Here is a 24,112-nt window from a genome sequence, read left to right on the forward strand (position 1 = left end):
TGCCCTGAGCCGAAGGCAGACACTCAACTGCTGAGCCACCCAGGCGTCCCTACCCATTGAAATTTAAAATAAAAAATATCCAAAAGCATGAAATCCTAATGTATTTATCTGGCAGGGTAGGATTAAAATATAATTTAAAGTTGTACTTTACTCACACGACCCTCATTATAGTTTATAGTGTATAGTATAGACCATTCAAAAAGTTTTTTTAAAAATATTTTATTTATTTACTCATGAGGGACAGAGAGAGAGAGAGAGAGAGAGAGGCAGAGACACAGGCAGAGGGAGAAGCAGGCTCCATGCAGGGAGCCCAACGTGGGACTCGATCCTGCTGGGTCTCCAGGATCACGCCCTGGGCTGAAGGCGGCGCTAAACCGCTGAGACCCCCGGGCTGCCCTAGACCATTCAACTTTTAATTATTACTATTAATAGTTAAAAATCACTTTTTAAAGTTTTAGACTTGATGAAAATCTTTCTACAATGTGTTATACTTAACCTGTTTTGTGAAATTCCCAGTAAGTTGAATCAGTCCTCATAATGAACATGAGGTTTTTATAAAAATCATTAATACCTTGAGGGCCTGTTAAAATAAACTAATGGATACTCATTTCTATACCAGTAAGATATCTTCATACTTTAATAGTTACTTTTACTTTTTATGATCTTACCTCCTCCTAATGTTCCTTTCACCATTTATTTATTTATTTATTTATTTATTTATTTATTTATTTATATATTTTTTATTGTCCTTCCACCTTTTTAAAGTAAAAATTAGTTTATGTGAATGATATATGCTTATTGTGGAATATTTTATCTTCTCTCATTTTAGTTTGCTACCTTCTATTTGGAATTCTAAGGATACGAAGACATTTTTTTCCTCAACTGAAGATTTCAAGGGGTGCCCAACAGCAGTTTGTCTTCTGTAGGGGTCACTTCTGGTTGTGGATCAGTGTTCTGAAGAGTTCTGGAGAGTTCCTCCCTGCCCAGTTTCAGAGAATCTGACCTGTAGATGCATGGGGTGTTCACTGTGTTAGCAAAATACCTACTTAATAAGAGGCACATACATTTTCTTTAAGAATAATATTTTCTTTAAGAATAAGTAATTTGAACTCAACGATGTTAAACTGTTTTGTTCCTGAGGAGATAATGAGCAGTAAGATGATGACTCATTATCTTAGAAGGTCCAAGGCAAGTGGACAGATGCAAATGGTACAAAGACCATGCTGGTTGAGGAGAATAAGTACCAATAAGTACCATGTGAACATTAATGCTTTTAAAGGGTTTTTAATTTTTGTTTTCTTTTCATAAAATTGTTACTGTTTATGTTTGCTCTTTCTTGCTTTCCAAAAATTGTGATACAAATTTAACATTTCTGTGTTTTCTCATTTCAGTGTGACAAAATTAGGCAAGAACGAGATGAAGCTGTTAAAAAACTGGAGGAATTTCAGAAAAGTATGTAAGCATTTCATTGGAATTATTATAACACACATAACTCTGTTTGGGAATTATGTGGGTAGGCATGTCCCCTGTGTTCGGTTGCTGCTGTCTTAGGCATCCAAGAAAGCGAGAATTGTCTTCCCATTAGTCCTCCCCCCCTCCCCGAAAGTTCTGGCATTACTGTGATTTTCAAACAAGTGGAATGAGCATTATTGTTTCATGTTATTATAAAAAACAGTTTGCACTTCTAAAATTTTCACTATGCAGAACAGTTAAAGGAGAACAAAGATTACTTGTTATCTTGACTCTTGGAGAAAAGACAATGTTAATGTTAATGTTTTATAGTCTGTTTTTCTTGGTTTCTTATCTGTGCTCAGTACATATGTCTACAAAAATAAAGGCATGCTTTACATTCAGTTTGCAGCCTGCGTTTTTCAGGAAGCAGTATATCATGGTCATCTCTGCATGTTGATAGAGCTGTATATTAGTGTTAGTATTCTATTACACGATAGTACCCCAATTTATTTCAACATTCTTTCAGCGATAGATGGATTATTTCTGAATTTTGGATATTTTAAGTGATACCACGTCAAGTATTCTTATATGTCTGTACAGTGGTCTGATTTGTTTCTTACATTAATTCATAGAAAATGAATTCTGGCTCACAGAACTTACACATTTTTGAATGTTTGAAATGGCCCTCTCTCTAAGGAATGTGGTATTCCCACAAAAGTTGTAATAATCTTCTAAATTTTTGCTATGCTATTTTTGTAGCATTTCCTGCAAATCTGTCATTACCTTGCCCCTAAGATAGAATGTATCTGATGGCGCTCAGAATGATCAGAAGGAAATAGGGTCATTGGAAAAGGACCAGACCTTAGCAGGAAAAGATGATCCTCCCTCTTGGAAACAGGGTCTTTCTCCATCTTTTTGCAGATGCTGTATTAGGTTGTTCCATTAAATCATGAAATGTTGACTTGGTAACTACACAACAAAACATTTTCTTCTTGTTGAAGGTTAAACAGCCATGAGAATGAAACATTATAGTTGATTTCAATAGCCAGTTTATTTCAAGTGTCTGGCTGTAACAAAATCCCAGGGAAATACTGTTGATGTTACTTTTCTTTGGAGGCCAATATGCTGTGACAGAAATATCTCTTATTTGTGAATGTATGAATTGAAACTGTGTAGGACTTTCTTCTTCCCTAATGCAGGATCAATGGGATGTGCTTACACTTTGGCTGACACCAGGTCACACTGAGAGAGTTGTGCCACTGATATTGTTACCAATTCATGTTCTCAAATTAATTATTGATGGGGGGTTGGCATGCTCTGCGTAGTGGGGATAGTTCAAGTTCTTATGGTTGGGCTTAACATAAAATGCTTTTGTTGGGCAGCTAGTGGGCATTTGGCTTCTTGCATTATGCAGAAATGGAAGGCGCTTCCCCCCAAATCAGCCTACCTATAAGAGTAACCCGTAAACTCCTTTCCTCTCCCACTTCCTTTGTCTCTAACTCTACATATCTTTGATAGTTTTAAAAATTCACATTTTTCCTTATGAGCAACTCAAAGCATGAGAGAATCCATTGAAAAGGTAGTACAATGATCTTTATTGTTGTATTCATTGAAGTTTTGACTTACTGTAAGTCTGATTAATTATTTTAAAGTTCGGATGGTAGAACAGAATGCTGACTCTTGACTCTGTCTCAAAAGAACAGGAAATGGGGATGACGAAAACTATAAATATTTGTTAAAACATTGTGTCTGGGGTAAATAGTTGATGACTTTGGAACAGAGGGTAGAGTTTCAAATTTGGAAGGTAATGGATCAGTTCCCACCAGTAAAGAGCACCATTTGATGTAAATCCATGTAGTCCTGAGCAGTTTCTGCCTTAGTGAAATTGGAATAAATGACCCTGCCTCAAGGGCTGTTCAATATTAGATGAGATAATTCATGTAAAAAGTGCTGAACACAGTGCCTGGCATTATAGTTTGAGTGCTCAATAAATGTTAGCTGCTGCTACCACCATCTCATTCACTATCCCCATCCAGAGCTTGAGTGCCCTTCAGACACTGGCCTTGACACGTGGGGCAGCTCTGGGGAGGGGGAGAGTATGTGTGGGTGCCAAGTTGAAATCTGCCTTCCTATTACATTTACCTGCCAGGTGCACATCTCAAAGTGAGGGAAGAGCAGCTGAATGAGCTCTCCTAGGCTGTGGGGCTCAACTCACCTAGCTTGGCATGCTCCTCTTAGCTGGTTCATCCATATTACTCCATTCTCTGCCCTCTCCCAGGGCCTCAGCCTTTCTCATAGCAAAGCCATGTTCCCTAGGAAGACAGATTCGTGTGACAGAAGAAGTAACTAAAGGCTTTTCTGGTCCTTCAGACAGAATATGAGAGCCTTTGCTGTGTGTTGGGACACACCCGTTTTCCTGCACACCTGCCAGCTCTCATCACTGTTTTCACACTATGTGGATACCTTTCAAAAAATCTGACGTTGCAGGAGAACTTACAGTGTGTTCACCACATACACTTCAGAGACGTCCTGCATCTAAATATTGCTAAGAGTTGGCTGGATGGAGAGGAGTGCTACTGAGGGCAGTACCGTTGGTGGTGTCACTTTGAAATACAAGTTAGAGAGAAACCGAGAAAATTAGTCACCTAGAAATTGGTTTGGCTGGGCTTTAGAGTCAGAACTCTGTAATTTGAGATACATGTTATTTATTGGGCTTCAGTGTTCTCCAATATAAAGTTGCTGTCATGATACCTACCTCGTAAGACCATCGTGAGGATTCAGGACAGAGCACATGGAAAGGATGTAGCACAGGTTGGGCACACAATAAGCCCAATAGTTGGTGATGGTATTGTGTCCTAAGCAGTTATGTTCTAAAGAGAACATGCTTGTAAAGAGGTGTGATGAACGTAGGCCTGGTAGATTTTTCCAGTCATTCAAACAAACACACGTGACTACCTAGTTTATACGTAGCATTTTGCTAGGTAGAAGAGTCAGACGTGAGTAAAGCAAAATCTCTGCTGTCATGCTCGCCGATAATTAGAGACAGACACAAGTGAAAGAGAGGAAAGCCCAGTTGCCCTACAGGGTGATGCATTCCATGATGGCAAGTATGTAAGCGTGTCGTGAAGAGGAAAAACAAACTTTACTAATTCAACTAGACTGATGAAAGCAATAATGGATGTACTTTTAGGTTATGCTTCTGAGTTGTCAGAGTCCTTAAAAACAACTTTTATTATGACAAATATCAAGCTTATACAAAAGTGAAAAAATATTACAACGGACCCCTATGTATCCATCATAGAACTTCAACAGTTAACCAACTCTTGGCCAGGCTACTTTCATCTCTGTGTACATACATCCCGCCTCGGAGTATTTTGAAATGAATTCCATTCATCATATCATTTAATGACGATAATTTCATCATAAATATTTCAGTTAGTATTTCTAAAAGACTAGGATTGATCTTCATTCTTTTTTAAACTTTCATGCCATCCAAATTACAGATAGTTTAGGCATAGTGGTCATGGTCTGTGGATATTATGAGACAAGCCTGAATTCAGCACCATACAGCAAATCACTAAGTGAACAATTAAAGGTTTTTTTAAACTTCCATTGTTTGAAAGGTGCAAATAAAATTATATACTACAAAAATTTCTGTTTTGTGTCACGTAACCTGACTTTTAGTTTTAGAAATGGGACCGTGCTTTTTAAGGACATAAATGCCCTCTGAAATATATTCTTTTCTTTTGAATCTAGAAAGTCGATAGATTTCTTTGCTCCCTATTTAGCATTGAGATAATTTTTTAAACTAGAAATCAAAGCCCAACTTTTGATTTTTTACTGTTTCCTTTTAAGAGGCAGAGATTAAAAAAACAACAACAACAACCTGTCTGATGGGGTCTGCTGTATGAGGATTAGAGAAAATGTGGGTTAGTGCTGCCTATGTAAGGTTATCAAGTTAAATTACAGGGCAGCCTTTTACACAATGTTCAGAAAATAAGTGTGTGTGTGTCTTTTTTCTTTTTGCTGGGCCTAAACCTTGCTATGGTGGAATGATTTTTCTTACTCTTCCATGAGCAAGAATGTTATTGAATAAAAAGTCAAATTCCTATGAAACATGCAGAGTGTTTATGTTTTTGTTATGATAGTGGAAATACCAGATTGTGGCAGAAGAAGTCAAGTAGTTAAGGCTAAAAATTCAAAGTAATATTTGATGTTGTAAAAATTGTATAGGTTTCTTTTCTCTTTCCTTCACATTTTTGAAGAACCTACCTTGTAAACATAGTGATAAAATGCCAAGAATATTAGGATTTTAAGGAAATAATAGAGCCTATTATTTAAACTACAATATAAAAGGCAATTATATTGATGAAGAGCTACATGGGCTTTGTGTGTGTGAATAAACTTGGCCTGTGTTCAGCTTCTATTTGTTCTTCTGGCATAAACACATATTGTGTGTGATTCCAGTTTAATGGGGACCCGTTTGTATGCCAAGCAGCTGCATTTTAGGACCTATTGCGTGATTTCATAGCTCTCTGAAAATTGGTTCTATTCAGAACAAGAGATAGAAGAGGAGAGGGGGGTGGCGTGGAAAGGGGGGCAGAGCCTCAACACACAATCATTTCTTTTCAATTGGAGCCAGAAAGGTTGATGACAACATGACCATTGTGTTATAATGATAAGACCACTAAGGCATCTGTACCTCTCATCAAGGCTTTCACACAACAGCAGATACAATTTAATTCACTGCTCTGTCAGCAGTGCTGATACCATTATGCCGTCTGTCTCCACAGTTATAATCACTGTCCTCTGAGAAATGCAGTTGAAATGATCTTGAGCAGTCAAAGAAACTCTCAATTAAGGCTGCCACTTCCAATGTGTCAGATTGTGTCTTATGCACTTGGTACAATTTTCACTTCCAATCCTGTTTATTTACAATGTCTACCAGTAATTACGCTTAACGTGTCATTTAGTGAGGGGGGCCCCTGCCAAGCCGATTGTTGGGTGCTGCTGTACCATTGAGTGGGAGTTTCTCGAAGTCAGTGCCATCAGCAGCTTTTAGGACCTGATGGGATGCAGTAGTAATGTTGATAATGCAAGTATCGTGCTCATCAAGTCATAATTAGATGCCACTCAAATGTGCCACTTGTAATAACAGTGTTGATTCATGTTTTTCTCGGTGACTGCAACTACTAATTAGTTAAGTGGTTTTTGGTTGGCCTGCATTTGCTGCAGATTATTATTACCCCTGAAAAAATGTCAAGGTTAGAGATGTTTCTGGCCATTTAGTGCTGCTTTATGAATTTGAATATTAACATAATAAGAACTTTGGACAGACTTAGGAAGTAATACATTTTTGTATTTAATTTGGAGAGAAATTTTTTTCCCCTGAGTTTAATCATAATTGCAGGTTAATTAAGCTTAAATGAAGCAAAAGTAATCTCTCTTTGTGTTATGTGAGCCCAGTGTGCTTTTTGCCTAACTTTGTTGGGTTTCACATTTGGGTATACTTAATTTTTCTTTTTTAAGCCAAACAAATGTCAATAAGTATACACGTTTACAGTTAAGTTTCAGATTCTGAACATTTTCTTTTAACTAGAAGTATGGGTGAAAGGAATTGGCACTTTTCTTTTACTTGATCTTCAAAGTATAATGCAAGTTCTAAATCACTTTGTACCTTTGAATCTCAATTTCTATAAACCAGCTACTAAAAGAACCTGAAAATTACTATTTTTCAAGCATTGGTAAAGTGTACTGTAAAATTGTATTTTTTCTTCCAATCTTCCTGATAGTCTGTGATGCAAGAAACATCTGCTGTCATCATCATAGAATACATAACTCTTGTTGCTATACTTTTCTGCCCCGGAATTTATTAAATAATAGTAACTACTTTGTCACTCACTCATAAAGAAGGCTGTTGCATACTGACCTCAGCTCAACTGCCACATGGTTATTCCAGTTAAGAACATCAAGTTAAGATTTATTTTTTTAAAATTTTTCATTAGCAGATTTTCTGTATTAGACCCACGTGTTCTGTCCTGCTAAGAAAAGGAAAAATCGTGTTTGCCACTTTTTATTTAGAAGAGATTCTTTTGTCTAAGTGGACGTGTCTGTGGCTATGTGTACAGCTACATAGGGGAAAAAAAAAACTTAAAACATCCTAACTAGCTTTCTTAAAAATGTGTGCGCTAGCAGTAAAGGCTCTTCATTGTGTTATTTTCCTGCTCCACATTCACATATTAGCTAAGATTTAATCAGGGCAGCATCTTCAAGACTCCCCCCTCCCGTCCTGTCCCCCCCCTCAATAGCTGAAGGTCTGGCTAGCTAAAGAATTGAAGTATTCTGAGTCATGGGATGCAATGTGTGGGCTTCTGGAATTGCTGACTAATCTCTGAATGCTGAGACTTTTTTCCCCTCATTCCTAGTTTCTCACATGGTTATAGAGGAAGTCAATTTTATGCAGAACCATCTTGAAATAGAGAAGACTTGTCGAGAAAGTGCTGAAGCTCTGGCAACAAAGGTGAGACTCTTCAAATAAGGGAATTCTCTACTTGAGCTTTTTAATTTCAACTTGCTTTTCTGCAGAGTGACCTCTCTTCGCTTTTGCTGTCCTAATCAACGGTCTCTCTTCGGATGAGGAGGAAAAGTGTCGTAAGTTTTGAAAATCCTGGAATAGGATTAGGTACAGATCTTAGTGCCTAGGTCATATCGATTGTAAAAGGGGCATTTTGTAGTGTGCATTTCAGCATTTGTGATTTTTGCCTCTGAAAAATGGCCCCAGACTAGTGTGTTCAGCTGGACTTTGTACGTGGCTGTGCATTGGGTGCAAACGTTCGCCAAGTTTAAAACTAACCTGGTGTGACATCAAGGAGCAATGAGTGTTTTCATGTTTGATTTAAAGTCGGCCTCCAGCCGTACGTTTCAGGTGATTATTTGTGAAAGCAGAGCGAGGGCATGCTAAAGGTGACCTCCAGTGCTCCACTGATTGCTTCTAGCTGATGAATTTACCAAGAGTATAATTTTCTATATTCTGTCTCATCAGAAGTACATTATTATTAAAGAATGTTTTTATCTCTGTCTTACGTTTTTGGGGTTGGGTAAAATGCATCTGAACCACTTCATCAGAAAATGGATTACAGCAATTTTTAACCAAATATCATTAGTAATGCCAGTTGTGTGTCTTCCTCTCTTCCCCATCACCTACCTCCAAAGTATGTCTTTGGATGTGACTGAAATTCTGCAAATCAATCAGCCAGTCTGTCTATATATCTCTGTATTTAATTTGTGTGCATTAGCAGTGTGCTTGCTAGAGGTATTTGCTTAATTGTTTGTGTAATGACACTACATTAGAATTCATAAGATAATGCAGTCGGAACCTAAGAATATAAACGTGTGCATGCAACTTCTGTTACTCCTTTGAAGAATACATAGCAATACAGGCCATTGCTTTTAAAACAATCATAGTATGGGTGCTCTCCCATCACTTCTTTTGTGTTACACTTCACTGAGTGTTCACTGGTCCATAAAACTGTGTGAATTTTCATATCCTTTATTCCTCCTTTTGGAACAAGGAGAAAAAAATGTATTTGGAGCATACCAGCTGCTCTGAATCTTGCAGTGGCTAAGGACAGTCCTTGTATTTTCTCTTGCCATTGCTAAGTATCCCTGTTGCCAGCGGTACATGCAAGGTGCGAACCTGACTACCTCGCAGGACTGAATGAGTTAATGGAGAGCAAGGGTTTGGGAGGCAGCATATACAGGTTTTATTCCCAATGATGTCATTTGGGGCATACGTGACTTTGGGCAAGTTACAAGTTCTGGTCTCCGCATTGCTGTAGTCTCATCTTAAATGACAGGATGGACTAGAGTTAGGACTGCGGGGAGAATGGGGCGGATTTTCCTTTTTTCATGAAGCACTCTACTCATGGGTTTTTACAGGCCTCTTTAAAAAAAGATTTGATCCCCTCCTTCCTTTTTTAAACTGCCAGGTGATTTTGAGCAAGAGAATGCACCTCTCTGAGCTACAGTTGCCTTGTCCTAAGTGTCAGGGTGGACCAGCATTAATTTCTTAAGAATACCCCAGACTCACTGATGCGGGGTGTGCAGCCCAGGCCAGCTGTGTGCTGAGAAAACTGCTAGGTGACTGTTGTGTTCGTTCCTGGTTATTATAAACCACTATGTTACTAATCTCAAAAGTCAGTTTTATAATTTCACCTTGACAGTAGGATCCTTCACTTACTCGATTTGTCCTCTAGTCTTTACAAAGTCTTTCGAAAATGGTCATATGGTTTGTTTTCGAGGATACAAGTCCCTCTTGGGACTTGGAATTTAAAAAAACAAGTAAAAAAACCTATAGATGTGCTCACTAGATCTGGAGAATACTACAGCTTTGAATGCAAAGTTTGGAAGCTTCATTATATGTGTGATCAATAAGTAGCACATCCTGATTTAGTTATCCCCCAATTGTCATTTTTAAAATTAGACTCCATTTTTAAAGCAACAAAGTTTCTGTAAATTTATTACTATTTTTCTAAATCTTTGCTCTCAAATTAATGACAAATGGAATGTTTAATTCTTAAGATGCAATTTGCATAATTTTCTTAAAAGCAAGGGTGGATACTTTGGTAAAATGTGTAGGTTAAACTGATAAATATAGACCAGTTCTTTAAACCATATGGTCCAAGTCTGTTTAACTTGCTTATTTCATATCTTTAAATATTCATTAAGCTGCACCCAATATAAAAACTATTTAAATTTGAATGTAGTAGAAGATTCTGTTACTTGTACGGTTATAAAAGATTTATTTTTGCTTTTGGACTTAGAATGATTCCAAAAAACAATCAGCATGCCATTAACATATATAACTTGATGAATAATAACTTCAGTGAAATTGCTTAGCCAAAATTTGTGAATTCAGAGTTTTCAAAAATATGCATTTAATGTGGTCATGAGATCTTTATGTATATAAATCTTATTTTCTTCCTTCAGAATGTGAGAATGATGTTTCAGAGAAGACTTCTGAAATTTTCTGTGTGGCTTCCCCACCCCCCTTTTTAAGCATAGGTTCCACACCCAGTGTGGGGCTTGAACTCATGACCCTGAGATCAAGAATCAAAGCATGCTCTAATAACTGAGCCAGCCACGTGCCCTATATATGGCTTTTTTCTTGAATTAGTAACTTTGTTAAATAGAGTAGTTGTAGTATAGCCAGCTAGTGCTGGTGGATTTTGGTACCTGGCTTGGCGGAGAAAGGCATTAAAACTCTTCTGATGGTAGAACTGTTAACAATCAGATTATTAAGTAGGATTCTGACAATGGCCTAGGAATGAGCATATTAAGGACCAGGTAGAAACAATTAGTATTTTTGTGCTTTTGTGAGTATCCCGGAGGAAGAAAAAATTGCATAGATATATATCTTGGTTGAGGAAAACTAGCTGGTAAAGTATTCCCAAAGAAAAGTCAGACACACAACCTAAACCTCTTTTGTTACTGTCAGGAGCTAACACCAGCTGACACTTTCCTGTGTGTCCATCACTGTATTAAACACTTTCTGTGTCATATCTTATTCAATCTTCATGTTATGAGGCAGAGGTGATTTTTATCTTTAGTTTGCTGATGAGGGGACTACTACTCTGAAAGATGAGGTTATTCTAGAGGTAGAGACATTAGATTATAGAGCAGAATTCTTAATTCTGATTTTATAGAAACAGATACTACAGCATTGCCTTTCTCTATATCAAGGATTCTTCATATTGATGTGGGTTAGCATCACCTGAGAACTTGGGGCGAGTACTGTGCTGGATTCCACTGCCAGAGGTTTGGGTCTGGGAGAGTGTGCACTGGGATTTTTTTTTTTTTAAAAGCTCTCTAGAGACTCTAATGTGCAAAGCTGGAAACCATTAAAGTATTAGGAGGCAGAATTACAAATGAAGGCTTGAATATTTTCACTTTTTCCTTAAATTGTTATTTTCTCCTGCCATTCAGACAAGATGGCATGTCTGAGTATTGGCCAGGATCCTTGAGCCTCTAGTGCCATGCTGTAGCATCCATGGTGCAACTCACAACAGTCTTTCCTTGAATTTCATCTTTAGGGAGAGAGGCGTGGAATCATGAGCTACTATCTTATCCCTGATCCCCCTAATGTGCTGGGGGAGCTAGAAGCTGGAGTTATGCAGTGGGGTCAGGGAAAAAAAAGACTGTGTCAGATTCCCCCAGTAGAGTTCACTAGACTTCCCAGGGGGAATCTGTGGAAAAGTTCCTAGCCATTTCTAATAGATTTCTTCCTGATTCCCTAGAGAGGTCAGGGAAACCTCTTGTGCTCTAGACCGGGCTACTTGAAATATATTTAGATTCAGCGTTGTTGTGGGTGAGAATCAGCTCTCCCAGTTTGAAATGGTCTGGACTTTTCCCTGAGGGAGTCTGTGAGGGGTCCTAATTATGATCACAAGTGAAGGACCAGAACTGGACAAGTAGTAGCACGTCCTACCCTGACATAGGTTTATAAGTGGAGAAGGCTAGTTAGCTTTCCAGTGAATTAAGTTTCTGTTTGCATTTATTTCCAGTGTCAGTTATTTAATTCAGAACTTGTCTTGCTGGCCATTGGCTCTTAGTAAAAGAAAAGAGGTTGTATTTCTCTATGTTCATGTGTTCAGAGGAGACCTTTTATTTTTTAGTCTTGAGAAGAGAAAACATAAGGCAACCATACTTTCCTTCTATGGACTTTGGACCTAGTTTAGTCTTTGTGTGTGCTTTGCACTAGTATTTATATGCACATAACAAATACATTAATGAATTAGGATTTCTTTTTCCTGCTATGAATTAGAACTCTTTTTATAGAGATAACAGCTACATATCTTTTCTTCCACTGTTAAAAGGAAAAAAAAAAAAAAAGGAATTTGTTAATGAGGGATATTGGAGAATCCCACTGGAATCCATGAGCTAGGAGCATTTCGAGTATGGACCAGAGTCCTGTGGGAAACCTGTCTCCATTATTTTTCTCGGCCTATCTCTGCAATCAGCTCCGTTTTTGGCTTTGCTCTGGGCTACCTTCCTTTGTTCCTCAGTTCAGTAGTAGATTGTGGTTGCCAACAGCTTCTGTCCACCCAGATGCGTGGGAGGAAACTCATCTCTCTGTTCCAGCCTCCAAATTTCTAGAGAAGAGATCTGACTGACCGAGCCTGGGCTCTTGTGCCTGACTTGTTGGGCTGCTTCCAGAGGGGCAGGGAGCCCCTGGGGTTCCCTGGGGGAACACAGCTGTTCCCATGAGATCCTGTGGGACACTGAAGAGAAGTAGTGGAGTTCAGAGAAGAGGGAGGGCTGGGCTAACAAACATGTAAAGAGTGTGCACAGCAGCAAATAAAACATTTCCTTGAAATAAAATGCCTTAATTGACACTATTAAGGATGGAATAAATTGAAATGTGATTGAATCTCTACTTGTGTCTTATCTTAAGTCTTCTCTTGTTATCAGTGATAACTAGCATCATCCCATGCTATTGGCTGTAATCCAGGCATCAGGTCTCACGTGAAGTGACAAAGTCTATACTGATACTTTATCTTCAGCCCTCTTACATGATCAATGATAACTAGCATTTTCCCATGTCACCACCTGTAATCCAGGCAGCAGGTCTTTAATAAGTTTAATGCTGAAAGTGTAAATAAAACCTTACTTCATGAATCTTCTAATTGTTAGTTCATGCTGTGAGTGTTGATGAATATGTAAGGACAGAAATACACTTAATCTGTCTATTGTTTAAAAATCCAAGACACTCATTTGACTGCTGGTAAAATAACTGTTTTTGCATTTTGCCTTAGCTAAATAAAGAAAATAAAACGTTGAAAAGAATCAGCATGCTGTACATGGCCAAGCTGGGACCAGATGTAATCACTGAGGAGATCAACATTGATGACGAAGATGCCAGCACCGACCCAGAAGGCACTGCAGAAACGTGTGTTTCCGTGCAGTGTCAGAAGCAGATCAAAGGTGAGACTTGGTTTCATCACTGGGGGTATTTCTGACATTTCTCGGCCCTGGTTGTCCATTGGTATCACCTGAGAACTTTAGCCTTGGATCCTCCTTTAAAAAGTTTTGGAGTTAAATGTTCCCAGGGAGTTGCCTGGTTGAGAATCACTGTAGGACATCACATTTGTGCATTATGAATTACTTTCTTGTTCGGGAGTAGGCACTTTTGAAAGCATTATCTTGATGAAAACAGCCAGTCTGTAAATATTCTTAAAAATATGGACTATATGTTGAGCTATTTTTGTTAAGTGAAAGAAAGAATAGATAAAAACATATTTAGCCAGTGCCTCCTATTTGTTGGTTCTTTTTTGGAATCTTTGGGGAAGATTCCTCCCCACGTTGTGGAGTCTCTGCCCTCAGAGGATTCCTCATCTGATTCAGACACTGAATTGTGAGCAGTATGCAGTGTCCAACATAAACACTGTTAGACAACTGATGTGTTGATAAGCGTGAGGTGTAGTATCACATGGTACCACTAGTAAATACACTTTAATGTTATTTATGATTTATATATATATATACACACACACACACACACACACATGATTATATGTACATACTGTTTATATTAAAGATGTAGGAAAGCAGTCTGAAGCTCAATAACTTTTAGGGCATTTTTGCATTAGGCATATGCCCGAAGCAATACTTGTCAGCTTGTCGGCATAGATAAGAGAGAAGTATAAGAAAACCCTCTTTATCTGGCCCTCCACCCCCTTAACCTAAGACAAAATAACATTTGTGTTGGTGGAGAGGGAGAAGTTGACAGGATTTTCCTTTGTCCATAATCCTCCCCTTCTCTTAGGTCTTGGATGCGATAGTCCGTCATTTCTTCCTTCAGGATTAGGCTAGCCGTTGGAGAAAGTGATTTTGATATAAGTGTCTGAGAACACCTCCAGGCCGGGTTCCTGTAAATGTTTGATTCAATTTATAAATAACCTCAGAGAATTTTTTTTTTTAACTGTCCTTGGAGAGGGTAAGAAATTGAAAGCAGGTAAAACCTGAATAGCAAAACTGGAGTCCTTGGGCATCAATTTAAGACTATGCTAATCTGTATAATATATATATATTTTAAAAGATTTATTTATTTGAGAGAACGAGAATGAGCAAGGGGAAGGGCAGAGGAAAAGGATCCTCAAGCACACTCCCCACTGAGTATGGAGCCTGACTCCAGCAATTCCAGGACCCTGAGATCATGATCTGAGCCAAAATCAAGAGTCGGACACTCAATCGACTGCCCAGTTGCCCTTCTGTGTATGTTTTTTACTGTGTGAGTGGTGAAAGTAAGTTTCATCTACCACCAGAAGCTCTTGCACTTAATGGTTGCTAATTTTTTCATTTTGGTAATAAGAGTTTTTGTTAAATTCCAACAGTAAAAAATATGAAATAAATTAAGAAACAGAATACCAACAACTTTGGAGAGAAAATTACTAGAATTAACCCTTTTTCAAATAGGTTATATTTTGAGTCTGTTCAAATAATGTTTGAGTGCTATAAATTGGCAGCAGGTCAGGATTTTTTTCTGCCAATTATCAACTGCCCCATTGTTTATTACATTTTATTGTGACAAGAGCCCATGGCCATTTTAAAATAAATAGGAAATTAATACAATGCCTTAATTTGTTTTGCTGAAATCTTAAAACATTTTACTTGTAAAATGCCAGAGAGTTTTCTAAAATACGAGCTTGCTAGAATGCAGAGAAAACATGATCTGGTACGTTTAATAACACAGTGAGATAGTGTGATATAAGATTATTAATAACTTTGGCTGCATGCAGAGGCACAGAAGTGAGATTTCCATCATTCTCTGCTTCTTCATTTTACTTTTAACTGGTAAGTAACCTTGACCATAAGCTACACAGGGACTGGCATATCCAGTTCTTTTACAAGATTGATTCTTTTAAAAATAAGTTTTATTTATATTGTTTCCCTCCTTTTATTTTTTTCTTTCAAAATGCAGAGCTTCGAGATCAAATTGTATCGGTTCAGGAAGAGAAGAAGATATTAGCGATTGAATTGGAAAATCTCAAGAGCAAACTTGTAGAAGTAATGGAAGAAGTATGTATCTTAGGCCTGAAAAGCAAGACTTTTGGTGTTTTTAGGGTGTTTGGAGACTGGCTAAGTTAAAAACTTGGTGTTGGCAGTTAATTTCAGACGTGAGAACCATGTACCAATTTTGATCTTCTATCTCTATTTCAAATATACAAAAAGGTGTAGAAAATAAGATCATAAACATTCATATACTCACTACCTAGCTCAGTAAATAAAGCATCAAACTCACAAGAAGTGTTCCTGTTATCCCCATATTTCACTATGTGAGGCACATTTGAAAGAATAATACCTGCAGTTTGAGTCATCTACTTTATTGCTGCTGCTGAAGACATATTTTGCTTCTCCATCGGATAGTTGGCTCAGTTGGGAAGGGTCCTCTTGTGTACCTCCAACATAAGCATATGTGATAGATGGCAAAATGGGTTCAAGTGGGTGTTCAGAGAAACTTTTAATTTTTCCTTTTGGATGGTCTTTAAGAACAGGAGCCCATAATTGCCTTTCTTGGCACGATGCTTCCAGGAACTGCGTTTGAGATCATGATTTAACTTGTGTCCGTGGTTCCCAGATTCCACATCCCAAGCTTTCAGACCCATCCCTCAGGTGACTTACAAGTAATGCTGAGGCATCGATCGAGGCGTCGATCCCTTCAAGTGAGCGGCCTTATCTGGCTACCTCAGTTTGTGTACCTATCTTATTTTCATAAGAGCCATAATGAGAGAGAGGTTGGGAGGTAGTGTCCACTAATTTCAGCCTTGGTCGTATTTACTTCCTGTGGCAGAGCATCCTAATGAATGGGATGGATGATCAGGAGGATGATGATACTTCGGAAGTGGCTCTCCTGTTGGAGAGTTACCAGTTACTAATTCAAACCAAAACCAAAAATAGAGCTTATACTGAAACAACCAGTTCACAGGCTCTCTGGCATGCTGGTGGATTCAGAGTCCTTCTCCAGGACCATTATCTTAGTTTGTTTCTTGACTGTAACCTTAAGAAAGAGACAAACACATTTTGATGCGCTCTCTTCCTCAGTTATGGTTATTTACTGATCATCCTGTCGCCTTCCCACATAGAGATGTTAGTGGAAGCCCTTTCTGAAGTACTTTTATTATTACTATTTTAGACATAAGAAAAGTATAAAAAACAAAATAATGAAGATCTGTGTGTCTACTATCTAGCTTAATACACAGTCTTGAAAACCCCGGTATCATTCTCCCAAACTGCGTTCTTCTCACTCCTTGCCCTGTTTCCCAGCATTCTGAATTTGGTTTTTGTCATCCAGTACATGTATCTACTTATATTTCTTGCTATAATACATGGTACTTTGTGTTTTTAAATGATACTTGATTTTTATTTTTGCTTTTAAAAAATTTTTATTTTAAGTTGGCTCCACGTCCAGTGTAGGGCTTGAACTCAACTCATGACCTTGGGATCATGAGTCACATGCTCCACTGACTGAGCCAGCCTGGCACCCCATACCTGCTTTTTAAAATTCAGTATTGTGCATGTGAGATTTATCCACTTTGGTACATATAACTTTACATTATTTTTTTGAACAATCCTGTGATATTCTCTTCCTATTGATTGATACCAAAAATTTCTCAGAAGTATAAGTTTTTTTGGGGGAAGATTTTCATGTGTGCTTTATTTAAGCCAGAAGTCATCAAAGTTTAAAGTATTTTTCATTTAAAAAATTCACATGTGTTTTACTTAAGCTAAAAGTTAATCAGAGTTTGAAATTACTATTAAGATTGAGTATTGGATCTCTGCATGATTAGTGTATTTTTTCTGGGTGCTTTCTAGTTGGATTTTTGCATTAAACATATCTTTACAGGGTTAGGGACCAGTGCCGTTTGGAATTTGTAAATAAGTTTTCTACCAAAGGTACATCCTAACTTAAGTAGTTACCTTTGAAACCTTAAGAAGAACATTAATAAAAGCCCAACACAGTAAAGCCAATTACTGCTTTAAATGATAAAACTTTACGTTGAATGTTGAACAGCAGTTTGTGTACCACACATCACCCTATGTCGTGTTTTACAATGTTGGGTGTTTTCTTCCCTTACAATCTCACATTTTTAGGTAAATAAAGTTAAACAAGAAAAAGATGTTTTAAATTCAGAAGTTCTTGAACAGAGAAGAGTCTTAGAAAAATGCAATAGAGGTAGGTGTTTCCAGTCTTTTTTTTTTTCTCAGCTATGTACATAATTTATTTGGTTTACATACATTTTATGTTGTTTTATACCTCTGCCTAAAGAGTCTTGTAACAAGAATATCCTTGTATTGGTTTTCCTGATTTCTAGCCTCGAGTCTCTCTCTCTCTCTTTCTGGTTATTTTATCACCCAACCTCAGAGTATTGGGATTTCTAAAGTGCTTTTCACTTGAGCAACTTACGGCCCACTTCAAACCAAAACAGTGTTCTATCTACATATACTCTGGGACCATAGCATTATTGGCTCTTCCCTCAATATATATGGAGTTGGAAGGTTGTTTTTAATCCAGAAGAGATTAGGGTATCTACATGGATACATGCAACATGATATGAAAAAATTTTAAATAAAGAGAATATAGAAAAGAGAGGCAGAGCAAAAGTAAGATTAAATATTGATAGACAACGTCACTTGCCAGCCGTGAGGCCCCTGCACAATCCTGCCCGTGTGCAGTGAAGTCTGGCTCTGAGCTGTCCCGTAAGAGATTCATGATCATTTCTGTGAATCATATGAAAATGAACCTCTTGATCACGAGAAGCACACCTGGTCTCATGGGGGGAAGGAATTTTCTCCAAGGGCTACCACCAGAGAAAACGGAATCCTTGTTCTAAAACGTGGCATCAAGTCTCACAGGGGCTGGTTTCCACACCCCCTGCTTCAGGACAAGCGAATGATACCAGGGGGCACTTCTGCAAACACAGTCCTGAGAAGGGGGCATCTCCTGTACTGTTTTTTTAATTGATTTTTTTTTTTTACTTCCTGTACTTTCTGTTCTCCCCCGCCCCCCCCCTTCATCTACTCTCTTTTCTAGTTCAGAAGCTGCAACACTGAAAGGAAACCTTCCAGCCTTCCCTGTTGTTACTGGTGCTAGTCCTCTACCTTTGGTTCCCGAATTGAGATTTTTGAATAAATAAAGGACCTGGCAGTTCAGTGTGGGAGATACGGTAGATTGTGACATGTCAGAGCAGCCAGGGCAGCTCAGCGGTTTAGCGCCACCTTTAGCCCAGGGTGTGATCCTGGAGGCCCGGGATCGAGTCCCACGTCGGGCTCCCTGCATGGAGCCTGCTTCTCCCTCTGCCTGTGTCTCTGCCTCTCTCTCTGTGCTTCTCATTAATAAATAAAATCTTAAAAAAAAAAAAAAGATTGTGACATGTCTCAGCTCGTTCCACACTTAAGAAGATAGAAACGGGTCTTGATGCGTGGTGCTAGAAACAGACAGTTCTGCAGAGGGCAACCACGTGGATCTCGCCTTCAGAGAGCCCGCTCTCTAGGAAGAGAGAGAGAGATTATATAACTAAATGTGTGATGAGGACCAACCACATTTCTTTCAGAATCCAAGTCGAAAGGGCCAGGACAGGTGAAAATTCACTTTTTTCTTTTCTTTTCTTCTTCTTCTTCTTCTTCTTCTTCTTCTTCTTCTTCTTCTTCTTCTTTTTTTTTTTATTGTGACGTTCAAGACTGAGAAAAGAGAGTCAGTTGTGTTGCCCAGGCCTCCAGATAGTCATAGTCGTCTTTGTTTTCTTCATGAAATTTCTTTTTTTTAAATAGGTTTGAAAATCATTGGGCTCTCGGGGACCTGTAATTCACATCACAAACCACCACTTACATTGCTTTGCTGGAGTAAGAGTATTCGTCTTTCCTCTGAGAAAGCAGTAGATTTACAGGGCACAGAGCTTGAAATTCTATGTCATTACCCAGCAAACCGGTCCTTAGTCAGTTAGGACTGAAGTGTCCTGGCGGAACATTGTGTGAAAGCAGCCATTAAGAGTGCCTTTTTAAAGATTTTATTGATATGACTCAGCTCAGGATTGAAAGTGCCTTGCAGAGGCAGATGGAGAGGCCAGTGTGATACCTACCTGTGTTGTGCCTAATTTCTAACAGCATCATCACCCCCTTGAGCCTGTCTATAGCGTTAAACGGGCCACGGAACGTCAGAAAGTAGTAAAGATTTCGTGTTCTCTTATTTGACAAGACCTCCCCTTTGAAAATTTCTGCCCTACATTGATTCTTTAATTCAGAGCTCTGACTCGGCCTGAATGGATCTAGGGCTGTTTCTCTTTGTAAACATGGAAGATGCTTAAAAGTAACACACAAACATATATATATGTATATGTATTTTTCTTTTTCTTCAGGTAGTATACGTTTTGGTGGAAAGCATAAATTAAAATAGGAAAAGAAAAAAAAACTCAATATTTACAGTCCAAATAAGCACTATTGACATCGTATATATTCTTCCAACCTTAAGAAAACCATATATACACACACACACACACACACCCCACACACACGTTAAATAGTGTGTTCATAACATTTATGGATGATGGGAAGTATCAGCACAAGAAATACCCCTTTAGCTCTTGGCACTTTACAGGTCCCTGAACATCAATCTCTACTTGTACCCCCTCCTCCCTCGGATTTTTATCATTGCTTTTATTTACAGTCCTACCAAGTATGCCTGTATCTCTAACCAGCATGTTGATTGATTTTGCATGTTTTTGAACTTTATATTAATGGTATCACTTTGCATATGTCTCTGTGCAGTTTTCTGTGTCTCTGAGATCTGTTCCTGCTAAAGGGCTCTGCTGTGGTATGTTGACTTTCCTGCTGTATAGGATGCCATTCAGTGTCTATACCAGAATTCACTGATCCAGTGTCCTGTTGGTGGATGTTTGAGGTTTTTTCCACTTTTTTGCTATTCTGAGTCATGTGGCTACAGAAATTCTTTTACATGCCTCCTGGTGCACGTGTTCAAGAGTTTCACTAAGATAACATGCCAAATGTAAAAGTTTATCTTCAGTGCCAGCACATGATGCCGGATTGCTTTTTAAGTAGATTTCCACTCCTGTTACCAGTGTGTTTGTTCCCATCGTTCTGTATCCTCTCCAAACTTGGTGTAACTCTACTTCTTGACTTTTGCAGTTCTTTTTTTGGTGAGTATAAAAAGGTGCCTGTGTTTTTACTTTCCATTTCTCTGATTACTAGTGAAGGTACGTATCTTTCTGCACATTCACTGGCCTTTCACAGGTTTCCTCTTCTGTGAAGTGCCATGTCAATGTGTTTTGTGTATGCAGCTTGTAAAAAGCAGAAATGAACTCATTTAAAAAATATATATCATGAATGTCTTTTGGTCCCATAAATATGCTTCTACAGTGTCATTTCAGTGGCAGAATCGTGTTTCGTATACGTACCATACTTTCCTGGTTCTGCCTCTGAGACCATCTGGATCATTCACTGTTATTAGCAGTGATGCCAAGAGCATTCTTGCAGCTTCATCACTGGACATGTTCATGATTTATATTCTCTCGGGGGAATCAGTATATTCCCAAAAGTGGGATTGTCGAGTCAGAGGGTACGAGTGGTTCTAGGTTTTTGATTCACATTGCCAAGCTGCCCTGCAAAATGGTTTGATCCATTTATATTCCAAGCAGCAATGGATGAGGGCGCTTGTATGCTGGTACAAAGAATCCTTTCAACACTGTTTTTCATCCAGATTCCTGACCGTCTGTGTGGTGTTTTGTCCATTTCTTTTCCTTGTCTTCCTAAGTGTCCATGCTAGCAGTAGAAGAGTATGAGGAGATGCAAGTAAACTTGGAACTGGAGAAGGATCTTCGAAAGAAAGCAGAGTCATTTGCACAAGAGGTAAGTGTCCAGAGACCTAGTTTTAAATTTTTATTTCTGAGAGGACTTTGTAGATGACATACCAAAATATGTTTTGAAGTTGAGTAAGAACTTACCACCTAGAATTAAGGGAGGCCAGCTGTGGAATAATGTTATGTTCACTGAACCTGGTGTTAGAAGATTTGGGTTCAGATTTGACTGTGTCAAACAGTCACTCATGTGACTTGAGAGCAGCCCTTAGCCTCGCTGGGGCTTCACTTTCACCATCTCTAAAATGCATGATGCTACCAGTCCAGCCATGTGGATTTTGAAATCAAACGGCATGATCTTTCAAAAGGGTTTTGTACAATAAAATGCTGCATGGGGGAAAGAAATGACATTTAGGGTTACCTGCAAACTTGTGATGGGGAGTCCAGCTGGAGTATAGGATTTCTGTACATTTCAGTAGCCTTAGGAATCTAGGTGACATCTCCAAATACCATCTCAAATAACAGTATCATGGTGTTAGTGTTTCTCCTCACCTACTAGATGGTGATCTTATTATTCTAGTTGATTCTTCCACTTGCTATGGAGCATTGCCACATACATCCATTATTGTAGCCTTTCACCAGAGTAACACTCTTCCTCTCCTGTTAGAGATAAGCTTTGAGTTTCTCATGTTTCAGCTTCCCTTTGTTGACACGTTGTTGCTGGGTATTCTTGCCCCTAGGGCTGGTTTACATGGAAATGATGAGGCACCAGTTGGCTGAACTGTAACAGCTCAAGGATGTTGCTGGTCTGAGATTTCCATCATGTCTAAGTATCTTGAATCTGCATGCACACTGCAGGTTGAGAAGGAAAGTAGCTAAGGAAATGTAAAACACACGTAGGTAGAAGTATCCAAGGTGCAGAAGGAAGACAAAGCATGGGGTTATGGGAATGACATTTAAAAATCAGATCATGGTTTTGTTCAGGAGTCTTTCTGCATGTGAATGTAGCTGTGCTAGCAATGAACTGTATAAAAGCTTTAGGCCAAGAAGATGTGATTTGAAATATTCCGATTCATTTTATTCAGAGAGTTTAATGAAAGGTGAGTAAAAATTGTCCTCTTATTACTTGGAAGAAAGAAGAAAAGAATTGAAGTGTGTCAGAGTCCCTTGGAAGAGCTGCAACAACATAAACAGTAGAGGGGAGGGAGACTGGGGATAATGTGAAGATGCCTCCACCGTAAAACTGAAAGGGTGGGCTTGTTTTGACCCAAATGCCGGGGTCTTATTTTGAGAGACATTTTCAGTTTTCTATCGGTTGTTTGTGGAGTGACGTTAGAAAACAAAGAGGCTCAAAGAGAACTTGAAGGCCATGCAGTAGCAGAGAAGATAGATAGAAGCAAGATTCTGCAAAGAATATGAAAATGAATGCTTGACTCTGTCCTTCACCTGGTAGTGATTGGTGGAAACGGCGATGCTGACGTGTGACCTCGGCACAAGGGGATGGAGGTGTGGCAGCCAGTCGCACTCCTCTTCTGGGTAGCATCAGGATTTGCAAGGGTGCTTAGTGGTTTTACAGCATCTAGATTCTATCTACACAGTAGTGAGAAGAAATTTTTTTAAGATTTTCTTTTTTTTCTTTTTTTTTAAGATTTTATTTTTTAAAGTAATCCCTGCACTCAATGTGGAGTTTGAGTACAACCCCAGGATTGAGAGTTGCATGCTTTACTGACTCTGGCAGCCAGGCACCCCAGAAACTGTTCTTTATTTATTTTATTATTTTTATTATTTTTTAAAGATTTTATTTATTTATTCATGAGAGACCCAGACAGAGAGAGGCAGAGACACCGGCAGAGGGAGAAGCAGGCTCCACGCAAGGAGCCGGATGTGGGACTTGATCCCGTGACTCCAGGATCACGACCTGGGCCAAAGGCAGGCTCTAAACCGCTGAGCCACCCAGGGATCCCCAGAAACTGTTCTTTAAAATAAAGTTGGATTAGAACCCATATACCTTCTTCTATGTATGCTTTGCAGATTCATAGCTGCTTTTTTTTTTTTTTTTTAAGATTTATTTATTTATTTGAGAAAGAGAGCATGCACATGAGTGAGCGGAGGGCAGAGGGAGACTCCATGCTGAGCGTAAAGCCCAGGATGGGGTGAGGGTGGGTGGGGAGGGTTCCATCTCAGGACCTTTATCATATGACCTGAGTGGAAATCAAGAGTCAGATGCTTAACCAACTAAGCCAGCCAGGCGCCCCAATTCTCAACTTTTAAACAGACGACTACTGCTAAAAGGTGCAGGACTTGGTTTAACGAGAGAAGTGCCAGTCTTGCATTTTGGTTTTTAGTGCATCAGTGAACATCTTCATAAACCAGACACTGTGCTGTTGGGAATATGATGGTGACGAATGCAACTATCATCCCTGCCCCTTTGGAGCTTATAGTCTGGAGCCCTAAAATTAATTTTTTTTAAAGATGTTATTCATTTACTCATGAGAGACATAGAGAGAGAGAGGCAGAGACATAGGCAGAGGGAGAAGCAGGCTCCATATGGGGAGCCCAGTGAGGGACTCAATCCCATGACCTAGGATCATGCCCTGAACTGAAGGCAGATGCTCACTGAGCCATCCAGGCATCCCAGAATTCAATATTTTAAATTAATTTACTTTATATTTTTAATTATAAAAGGAGTGTGTATACCTTGTAAAAAATACAAACAGTTCCCAAATGTGCAGTTTTCTTGGTTGGAGGATACCTCATGGATCTTCCAACAGCATGGATACCTCCTTCAAATGTGT

The 24,112-nt window shown here is 38.8% G+C and overlaps 1 protein-coding gene across 3 annotated transcripts in view; it reads left to right on the top strand.

Moving 5' to 3' along the window:
- The window catches only part of SHTN1 (shootin 1), a 97,043-nt gene that overhangs the window by 23,031 nt on the left and 49,900 nt on the right, over positions 1–24,112 (top strand). For 2 of the 3 annotated variants that reach the window (XM_041743464.1, XM_041743466.1), the window contains exons 3-8: positions 1,392–1,452; positions 7,878–7,972; positions 13,266–13,434; positions 15,431–15,528; positions 17,602–17,683; positions 21,275–21,369. In XM_041743464.1, coding sequence (XP_041599398.1) covers positions 1,392–1,452; positions 7,878–7,972; positions 13,266–13,434; positions 15,431–15,528; positions 17,602–17,683; positions 21,275–21,369 — 600 coding nt within the window. The remainder of the gene's footprint in view (positions 1–1,391; positions 1,453–7,877; positions 7,973–13,265; positions 13,435–15,430; positions 15,529–17,601; positions 17,684–21,274; positions 21,370–24,112) is intronic. The other variant, XM_041743465.1, reaches the window with a different exon arrangement.

Source organism: Vulpes lagopus, chromosome 2 (assembly GCF_018345385.1).
Source record: "Vulpes lagopus strain Blue_001 chromosome 2, ASM1834538v1, whole genome shotgun sequence".
Classification (NCBI taxonomy): Eukaryota; Metazoa; Chordata; class Mammalia; order Carnivora; family Canidae; genus Vulpes; species Vulpes lagopus.